This window comes from Chanos chanos, chromosome 8, assembly GCF_902362185.1.
Source record: "Chanos chanos chromosome 8, fChaCha1.1, whole genome shotgun sequence".
NCBI classification, from domain to species: domain Eukaryota; kingdom Metazoa; phylum Chordata; class Actinopteri; order Gonorynchiformes; family Chanidae; genus Chanos; species Chanos chanos.
In genome coordinates, this window is record NC_044502.1 from 31,897,212 (window position 1) to 31,907,521 (window position 10,310).

At 39.1% G+C, this 10,310-nt stretch overlaps 1 protein-coding gene across 1 annotated transcript; it reads right to left on the bottom strand.

Annotated features, from left to right (window-relative positions):
• Window positions 1–305: 305 nt before the first annotated feature.
• Window positions 306–8,284, bottom strand: farsa (phenylalanyl-tRNA synthetase subunit alpha). The gene is made up of 13 exons (XM_030781324.1): window positions 8,138–8,284; window positions 7,018–7,155; window positions 6,589–6,687; window positions 5,852–5,970; window positions 4,823–4,915; window positions 3,818–3,946; window positions 3,484–3,599; window positions 3,220–3,304; window positions 3,032–3,131; window positions 2,288–2,456; window positions 2,033–2,110; window positions 1,825–1,939; window positions 306–958 (listed from the first exon to the last, which is right to left on the bottom strand). The coding sequence occupies exons 1-13, from the start codon at window positions 8,282–8,284 to the stop codon at window positions 856–858; spliced, it is 1,491 nt and encodes a 496-aa protein (XP_030637184.1). The 3' UTR covers window positions 306–855.
• Window positions 8,285–10,310: the final 2,026 nt, after the last annotated feature.

Sequence of the window (10,310 nt, forward strand, 5' to 3'; positions counted from 1 at the left end):
TCATTCAATATGAAAACATGCAAAGAAACACAAAGTCCTGGTCACAGAAATTTCACAAACTTTGATGTCTCTGGGTCATTGCTGCTGTGCTCACGAATTTCCACGTAAAGTGGTTAAACAGCATACAACTATGGTGAAAAGGAAATACCACAGAACCTAAATGAGCCTGGATTGTACTGTGGCTGCAGCAACACACCTGCTCCCTCTGAAAAGGCATACGGGCAGAGGAGTTAAAAAAAACTCCCGAACAATACTGATTTAAAACAAGAAAAAGACTCATGAAGTTACACTGTAATGTGCAAACATTTATTACTTCTACAATGTGTTCAGTTGCATGGATGGTCATTATACCCAGGATAATGCGGGTGTTTTTTTGGGGTTTTTTTACATAGCAAATCAATGGCATCAGTTGTACACACAGGCTAATGAAAAGGAAAAGTAAACAGTCTCATTACTTCAGGTAGAGATTAACAGTCATCATGTTTACAGTGTCTCTCAGAGCCTCAGGATCTGTTGACAGATAGCAGACATCTGCAGTCTATCATTCCGACTAAATTAAACAAATCTGACTTCTGTGACACGGGCTTTTAATCGAGGAAAAAAAACAAAAAACCCAGATACAATGAAGAGATATAACCCTCTCTCTATAGCCTGTTACTCTGTCGTTTGTCTCTCTCCTGAAGAATGAGTCAAATCAGTTTAGCTGTGGACGTTTCCCTTGAATACAGAATAAATATGTCACAATGCCAGTCAACCTGAATAAAATCCAAGAATGGCAAATGTAAGAGAACGGTTTTGCATAAACAGGACCCAATTATATGAATGGCCGGCCCACTGATGTGCCTGAGTAAAATTTTAATCCAGACGACACAAAGGACTGTCGTAGACCATCTGTAAGTTGACCTTGTGTCCCACCAGCTCCCGAATGTTGTTGATGCCATACTTGATCATAGTGGGCCTGGGGACAGAGTGAAGAAAGGTAAGAACAGCACAAACAATGAATTAAGGGAAAATCACTTGTATGAATCAGAGGAGAAAGAGAGAGAGAGAGCTAGACCAGAATGATATATTGTTATAGTTATTATAACTTTAAGCCCGAACATTTATAACCTTTAGGCTACACATAGGAAGAAATCACGAGGTAAGCCAACACTCACAAAGGGAAAAAGCTGCAGATTTTACAGCAGGGGTTATCTCAACCTCGCTTTAAATAAATGTTCAGTTGATCCCAGTCATAGATAATGTATGCATTTGCCATTCTCTCAACACAGTGAAAGCAAATGTTGATTTGATGGGGGAAATGAAATCTAGCATGCGGCATCTCGCCAGTCGCAAGTGCTGAGGAGAAATGGTTACTATTGAGTGTGACCTCAACGGAGGCATAAATAAGACGGGGAGTGTTTGATGGCCAATATGTGAGAGAGAGGGTGAGAGTTCCCCTCTATCATTTTCAATTTTCATTTTTATACACAACATATTTTTTCCCTCATTTATTCCCATTTTTCCACTTTTATACTCTGTAGAAGAAATTTATGGAAAGTAATTTTTTGGAACTGAAGAATTTCAGTTCTGTGGGCTACCTATCTGTGCACTGGATGCTTTTAAAACCAAATAGCATAAATATTATAATCCATTCTAAATGCTGTTGTTATGGGGTATCTTTGTATGTTCATTCCTCGGGTTCACTCTCAGATGTAGTTTTTCAGTTTTGCACAGTGTAAGTACAGTGGAGCTGCAAAGTGTTATGTCATGTGTGTCTTGACACCACTACCTACACAGGTTAGGCGACACATGTTTAGGGATGAAATGTGGGCGTTGACTTACCTTTCGAGGGACAAGCCCCAGGCAATGACTGACACATCCTCTGGAAGCCCCATTGGCAGAAGCATTTCAGGCCTGAACACCCCTGAATTACCCACCTCCACCCACTTCTTCAAACCTGGGGGTGGAGATATACCATTTGTTATTTCCTTTTTAAGTGTCCTAAACATCATCTTTCTCTCTGTACAAAACATGTTCCTTAAAGCATTACCTTCATGGTAGCTGAACACTTCCATACTGGGCTCAGTGTAAGGGTTATAAGCAGGCTTGAAACGCAATTTTGTGATCCCTAAAAAAAAACAGACAGTAGATTTTCAAGAACTTTAAAAGGCCTCGTTACGGGCAATGTCACTAAAAAGCTGGACACTAAAACAAATATAGAACAAGTACAACAACAGATATATTTTATATATTAAATATCAACTACAGATTTAGAAAGTAGCATCAGTGGCTGATAAAGTCTAACCCAGTTTGGTGAAGAACTGATGGAGAACACCCATAAGGTCACCCAGGGTTAGGCCATAGTCAGCCACCACCCCCTCAATTTGGTGGAACTCGGCCAGGTGGGTGGCGTCCAGAGTTTCGTTCCGGAACACTCTGTCTATGGAAAAGTACTTGACTGGAGTGAACTTCTCCTGAAAAAGAATCAGGCGGAGTAGTTTGAACATTGAAACCCGGGTTCACCAAAGGATGTTTGAGCACACGTGAAGGTGTAGGTGTGAGCAAAAAATTAAAGGAGTTGTTTTGATAATATTTGTTGATATTATAATGCTGAACTGAGTGAATTGTGAACTTTTTGTGGGTAACTAAATATGAAATTTTAAGTGTTCTGTGGAAGTGTTGAGTGTGAGTAAGTGCAATAAAATAGGGGGGTGGAAGGAACAATGATGTTTTATCAGTGAGTTGTGGGTAAATTAAACCAAAATCAGAAGTTATCAGGGAAAGTGATATTATGAATTGCTATGCTTTTCAGTGATCTGCAAAACTAGTCAGAATGAGAGAGGGCTACAGATGGGTTTTTTCCTGTGTAAAAATTCTGACTGTGTTTTCACAAGAAAGATCATCTGATGTGAAAAGTGACAGGTAAATATTACATGCTGTTGTATTACAATACTAATAATCGTGTCTAAGGCAAATTATTTTATTTGTTGTTTGTGTGAGTGTGTGCACAGGTAAATGGGAGTGTAAGTGCATTTGTGTGTGACTGTACCTGCTGTGCAAGTTTGTAAAGCATACGAGCGCTGACGGCAGTTGTGTGTGTACGGAGAATGTTCTTCTGAGCCTCCTCTATTTTCCAGTCATATTTGTACCTGTAATATCCACACAAATATACAGTACAACTCAGTTAGATCTCATTTACACAGTTCAGCACAACTGCGTTTGTGAGATGAACCTTACCCCTGTGATCCATAGCCTCCCTCAGAATGGACCTTTCTCACTCTCTCCAGGTAGTCCTGAGGAAACTTATGGGCCAAAGCAGGTTCTGAAAAGAAGGGAAGAAATACTGTGTTTTTCTACAAACAAAAGCATGAGCATTTAAAAAAATAGGAATTGAACTAATGTATCCTTTTACTGTGTGTCTATGTCACTTTCTGCCAAAACACTCAACTTAAAAGCTCTAGGTATGTGAAAACAGTACAGAAGCAAACAGTGCCCTCTTACCAGATAGGAAGAAGGTATCATGTTGATCTCTTGCTGGGTGCTGCTGAGGTTGGAACAGGGAATCGAAGTTCCAGAAAGAGCTCTCAATGAAGTTATTGGTAGGCATCTCAGTGAATCTACAGCAAACACAGGGACACACATGTTACAGATCAAAATAAAGCCTGAAAGAAAAAGGACTAAGTAAATAAACCGAATTTAATTCTACTGGTGTATCCCATCAAAATGTAAAATTCCTCTTCAGACAGCAGTTTAAGATATAAAGGAATATCTATCAGAATAATTTTGGAAACACTAAAAATAATCTGAGCTGATACTGCTGATAAGGATCACTGACCCCATCTCCAGGAAGATCTGTCTGAACTGGGAGCGGACCTTCATCAGAGGGTGGAGGTGACCACAGTCTGGAGGCACCCCCATCGCTTCAAAATTATAGGCCTTAAACTTCTTCTCCCTCCAGCTCCCACTGACAGAGAGATAGAGACATACACAATTAATCACAGGCATACAGGCATTTGTGTTTTTAATCATCTCAAATATTCTTACCTCAAGCTCATTCACTGTTCAGTGGAGAAAACCTCATTTCAAAGTAACAACAACCACATGAAACTTGCTGCCTGATCTCCAATGAGTCAAGTTTTAAACAGAATGTGTTAAACAGTGCCCTAGGGGTGTTTTACACAAATCTAATCTATATGCAATACATTTTCTATGCAGCAGAAGAATCAGAGGTATATTTACTAAGCTGAACATAAAATAACTCATAATACCTCTATTGCGCAAATCTTTGCATACTGTAAACAGACTACCTTAAAACTGAAAACGGAAATGATCTGAATACTCCTGGATATCTCTGGATTATTCTAAGACTGGACTGGAGAGAGTGAACTCATTTCTGAGAACGGCCGGAGTGGAAGGGTTTGGGGTAGAAATATTCCCAGAAAAAGCTCCAGGGCATTATTGTTGTCGTCAGTGCCAAATAATCTAGATTAAAATAATCGAATCTGGCCTTTACACAGATTTAACATTCTGAGAATTTCAATCAGAACATAAACAAAACAAAAGTGCTGCTGGGGCCAACCGTTCTCCTTTTTAAAAAAAATGACCTCCATTACGTTTGTGGTCTAAAAGCACTATGCATGCTTTTCTATACTTCATGTTTCTCAAAAAGCATAGAAAAATGTAATAGTAGAGGACTACATGAACTGCATCATCCTTCATCATACTCCATCATCATTACGAAAAATCATTCCACCCTGCACCACCGAAGCAGCAGTATACACAGACACGTCATATGTTTACACCAGGACAACAGTTTGGATGCTCTCTGTGTTAGACTTACCTGGAAATCATCTCTGGAGTTAGCTCTGTCTCCTGTTTGGTGATGGTGGTGCTGAAACAGCTCCCTTTAGCGATCCAGTAGGACTTCACGGTCCTGAAAACATCCAGAAAGCAGTGGTTCACTAATCACAAGTCAGCACTAGATTTATTGAGCATAACATTCTAAGACAGAGTTGATGCATTCAAGTCACATATTCAAGCACACTCTCTGTTGTTTTTGTGCTGAAACTGCGTAGTCTCTTCTTGTAGCGCTTTTTTGAGCAAATGACTGAGAAAATATGCCCTGTTCAAAAATAAACCGCTGAATTACTGAAAAGCTGAGAAAATGTGACCTGAAGTTCAATGTAACAGATGTGTGCTCAGTAAACCACAGTGCGTGGCTGAACCTGCGTCAGGGAATGTGAAACACAGAGAGAAGCAGCAGCACCCTCCTCTCTCGTCTGAGGACTAAACCTCCAGACAAACAGGCCCATCATGATTTAGAAAACAGTATCTTAACTTGGAGGACTGTGCATAATCTAGCAGATATCCAAACTCAACAAGAGGGTTAATGCTGATTTTTAGGCATAATGTATCAATATTTTTTTGAGGAGAGGGATAATAACTTCATATTAGAAGATACAATGTGATGGAAAGCTTTAAAAGCCTTCACTACATTGTAATTTGTGATGTAGCAAACGTTCAGCTTGAACAGTAAGAGGCTGCTGTTTCATGTTAGAGAATGAACTAAAACCCCAACAAAGGTAACAACACATGGGGTAGGGCCAATACTGGTATTACAGCACCCTCTAGAGCCAGTCAAGAACTAGTGGCAATAATCAGTACTACATGCTGGCTATAGTCAGTACTACACCATACAGTAGTCAGTACTACACCATATAGTACTACACACCCCATTCATTCTGTCTGCTGCAGTAAATGAAAGTAAACCTTAACTCATGTAAAAGATGCAGCTGAACTGTACTTCTTATGGACAAACACATATGTTTAACTTTGAAAAAAGGCTTATGAAACAACTTTTTGTGCTTACACTTCAGTGAGTAGTTTGCGCTTCTTCAGCTCATTCCTCTCCTTGTCATCCAGCTGAGAGGCCTGGCCAGTGTGAACCAGCAGTAACTTCTCTCTCACTGCGTCCTCAATGTTTTCCACCTGAAACACACATTATAAAACAGGTCCCGTTCTGTGCTTAATGCTGAATGGCTAGAAGAAGACCAAAAGCTGTGGGTTATTCCCTGATACAGTCACACTTGCAGCAACATTTCTTTTTTGCCTTACTTTGTTCACATGCCATTATACTGAAGATTTTTGGTTTACTTGTTGGCACTTAAGACTGGCAGATACTTACATAAACTTTCTGTTGCTTGTGGTTGCATTGTACAGTAATGTCTTTTGGGACAGGTTTATGTTTTGGTTTGGTTATGAATCTTAAATGTTTTGCTTATTAAAAATAACTTCTAATGAAAATCCATCCTTCCCACTATCTTAAATACATGGCAGTTATGAAAGTAATAAAACATTCAAGGCAGTGGTATTCTAAAAATGTGGTCAGAGTCAAAAGGGTCGCTGTCCTTTTGCTTTGTGTCAGGTGCATAAACAACTTTTAACTGTCACTATATCCATGAAACAGAATGGCATCTTGTAAAACAGGAAAACACATGGTCACAAAGGAACACACACAAACAGCTTTTCTCTCACAATAAACATGGGAACACAACTTTTTATTCATCTTCAGATCAGATGGGACCACAGACAATGAATGCAACTCACCATTTTGAAGACTCTTGGTCCTCCCTGATGTCCCTTATCCACACGGATCCACTTGTTAGACATGGCTTTGCTGAAGCCGACCTTTCCACTGGGCAGTTTCTACAGGATTGATTTCACAGATTAAATATTCGACTACGTAGACAATTTTGTACAATGCACTATGAATATATTCTCTGAGTCGTCATATATCTCAATGACAATTAGAGTCTATTTAGTATAAACAAAAAAACTAGTCTGGTCTGAAAATGAGTGATTAGTAAGATATTTAAATCAACATAATGTGAATTATCTATTACCAGCACTGCAGAATTAACATTTAAATGGATAATTAATATTCTGTATATCTGTATACCTTTGTCTACATTATTACTTTTTTCAAACTGATCTCCACAGAACCTTCCCATAAACCTGACTCGATTCATGTCTCACCATGAGTTCGTTCTGGGGCAGACCTTCCTCAGGGATGGATCTGAAGACCCGTGCCTCATGACTGCCCTGCTCCACAATCTCACAGCCCTCTCCCGTCAGCTCCCAGTGCTTCGAGGATCGCTGCTCCGCAGAAATCACCTGGTCCCAACATCCATGTATTTAAGGCAAACTGTACTATAGGCACTGTAGTGATAAGTGCTTTCCCTATGCTGATGTCTGTGATGGCATTATGTCTTTATCAGATCTTTGTTAAAGTTATGGGAAAATAATGGATAACATTGTTTCCAGGGGTCACGCACGCATTCTGTCTTTAAAACCACTGTCTGTTGTCTATTTTTTAATGGTACTGAATGTAGAGACTAGAAGTGTTTAACAGCCCTCTAAAACAACAATAACAAATTTCTTCTGATAAAGACGCAGTTGGCCCCATGCATGAGAACTTTCTTGAAATGTTCTTAGTTATTAAATTACTGTGTTTAAAAAAGTGTGTAAAAAATCCTGTTAGGGACTCTCAGCTATGTGTGTAATCATATACATCTAATGTTGACTGTCAAGTGTTCTTCGTTTAGAATACTGGATGCGTTTGTATATTCATGTCGATTAGCATCAGTAAATTCGTTTAGTTTGAGACTGAGACTGAAACAAACATTGTTAAAAAAAAAAGAAAAAGAAAAACTTGACATGTAAACATGCGAAAGTCTCAGATTATCACATCAATTCTTCGTAGCCTACTGATTAATGCAGTTCCGTTAAGTGTTCTGTAAAATTAATATAAGACAATATTAATCAGATGCGACCTGTGCTATGGGACTTATCAAAACGTCTGACGCAATATCACTGAAACAATACTGAGTCAAATACAATAGTATCTCCAGGGCCAGTTTATGTATATGAAACAAGCACATGACATTCGCACTGGGCAATATTCGTGTTTAATAATAAAACAACATAATTCAAAAGATAATTAAAGTAGGGCTATATTTGCATTAAGATGAGAGTTGTCTATCAGGCTTGTTCAACTATGACAACTGAAACGGTCTGTCATGAATCACCGTCTGATTTTGTTTAAGCCCAGTAGATGCCGGTGGCAAGCTGCATGAGCAGCTGAGGCAATACTTACGTCGCCCAGAGCTTGTAGACTCTTCACAACCCCTACAATGACTTGATGGTCTACCCCGAGACTATTTGCCACATCCTGAGTGTCAATCCCACCATCTGCCTTTTCCACGAGCCGCAAGAGCGACTCTTGAAGTCCGATGTCCGCCATGCTACCGATACGGCACCATAAAATTGAAACGATGACTAGATGGTTAGCCAAAATACAGCCTCTCAGCACGGCCGTCAAAGCAGGGAAGAGCCGCTTCCTCCTCTTCTTCTTTCAGTTTTGTTGAGAGTCCCCCCATTGAAAAGATGCATTGTCGCCACCTACTGTGCTGGAGTCTGAAAAAAATCAGATTATATCAAATTGGAGGCCGAGAGTAAAAGTGCGAAATACAATACAGTATTTGCCAAAGCCACGTTTCCAGAGATGGCAGCACTCATGCGTCTTTCAATACAGCACATTTAGTCAAACAATGGCAAAAGCATCACGTAAAAGAATTTGACAAGCTTGTGTTGGCCATAACTTTAGTAATTGCTGAAATTGCTGATTTCTCTGTTATTTACTCTGAAGGTTCATTTTTTCATTTACTCGGTTTCACTCAGCTGAAGTGAAGATTTCGTTTGTGAAACAATTTCTAATAATTTAGTTGTATGGCATAATTTACTGATGTTGCATGTATGTTTTCTTTTAAGCGTTTCTTTTAAGCATTTTTGTTAAGATCATTACCCCCCATTTTTAATAAATCATTAGTGAACATAAAATAATGGCCAGCAGGGGGCATCCGCAGACCAACACCGCATTAAAAGATTCTGCAAATGGCTGACTTTGTAAAAAAAAAGAAAAAAAGTCAGTAAAGCATCAGTATCTGTATTGGCGGAAACTCAGAGCTGGGAGATTGGTATTGTATTTTTGATTTTTAAAAACTGGTAATGGCACATCCCTATGCATAATACTATCTAACTCACCTCTTCTGCCACTTCAGTACACCCACCTTTCATATAACGTACTGTGCCTCCCCTTTTCCCTTACAGAACCATAACATCCATTATTCCTCTTGAGTGTCCTTCTTTATCCTTTTGTACATCAGCTACCTTAATGGCCAAGACATTCACATGGGGTGGAAACCAACAAAACCCAAGAACTGTAATCTTTACAAAACAAAGCACATTTCCATTGGTAAACCATTGTGACTGCCAAGAACACAACCCCTTAAAAGCAGAGGCAGAATTAGGACACACATCCACACTGACTGATTTTGTTTGCTCCACCCACAGCAGTCCTACTACTATGGCTCCTATCTCTGCAGCATAAATGGATATTTCATCTGTTAGCATCTAACATATAAGTCAGTTATAAATCCAAGGAATTATAACTCCCACACTGCTACTCAAAAAACATTTTGGAAATGCTTCGAATGGCAAGCTGTCTTTCATGCAGTTCCACCCACTGCAAAACCCATTTTTGTTCTTCATTAGCTTGCATAGATTTGAGGAGAGAACATCTGGCCCATATCTACATGCATTAGATGGATCCCAAGCTTCGGCAGCTTGTTAGGTATGTTTCCATTATTACTCTCTAATTCATCTGTGTTACCCTTCCATTATTTAGAAGAAAATAGCTTATGTTCCAAAATGTTCCATTTTTATCTGCAACTTTTCTACCCTGGCTAATGCACCAATCTGAATAACTTCCTAAAACCTGAGGCTCAAAGCTGGTATTGGTTATAGAAGTTAACACTCTTATCCCTTCACTTTGTTAACAAAATTGCTACCATTACTGATTCACTTTCTGAAGAGATATTGATAACTTCAAAGTAATACCTGTTTCACTAAATGTTGTGAATCCTTCTTTCATCCTGACCACACCATATCTTTATAACCAAAAAAAAAAAAATTGTAGAGGTGGCTGTCACTATGTTTCATGTACACATATGACATCTAGTGGGTGAATCATATCTTCAGTTAACTTCTTACATTCTGGCCCATTCACTATCAGGTCACTGGTATTTCATTGGAGAAAGAGGAGAAACATAGACTTGGTATCATAATTCTGTTCAATGTCATTTTCCAATATCTGACTTCCATCTCCTCTGTCATTCCATGGATCACTCCCTTAACGTATGCACATACCTGTACATCTTAACTTTCGATTTAATTTCCACCCCTTTTTCACATCTTCCTTACTGACGTTC

What these genes read in the sequence shown, in the direction of transcription:
- farsa (XM_030781324.1), bottom strand. Translation starts at nt 8,284, where the DNA reads ATGGCGGACATCGGACTTCAAGAGTCGCTCTTGCGGCTCGTGGAAAAG. An exon ending in GGAGGCTATGGATCACAGGG is followed by an intron (nt 3,132 to 3,219) that starts GTAAGGTTCATC and finishes TGGATATTACAG; the next exon opens with GTACAAATATGACTGGAAAA. An exon ending in TGGGGCTTGTCCCTCGAAAG is followed by an intron (nt 959 to 1,824) that starts GTAAGTCAACGC and finishes CTCTGTCCCCAG; the next exon opens with GCCCACTATGATCAAGTATG.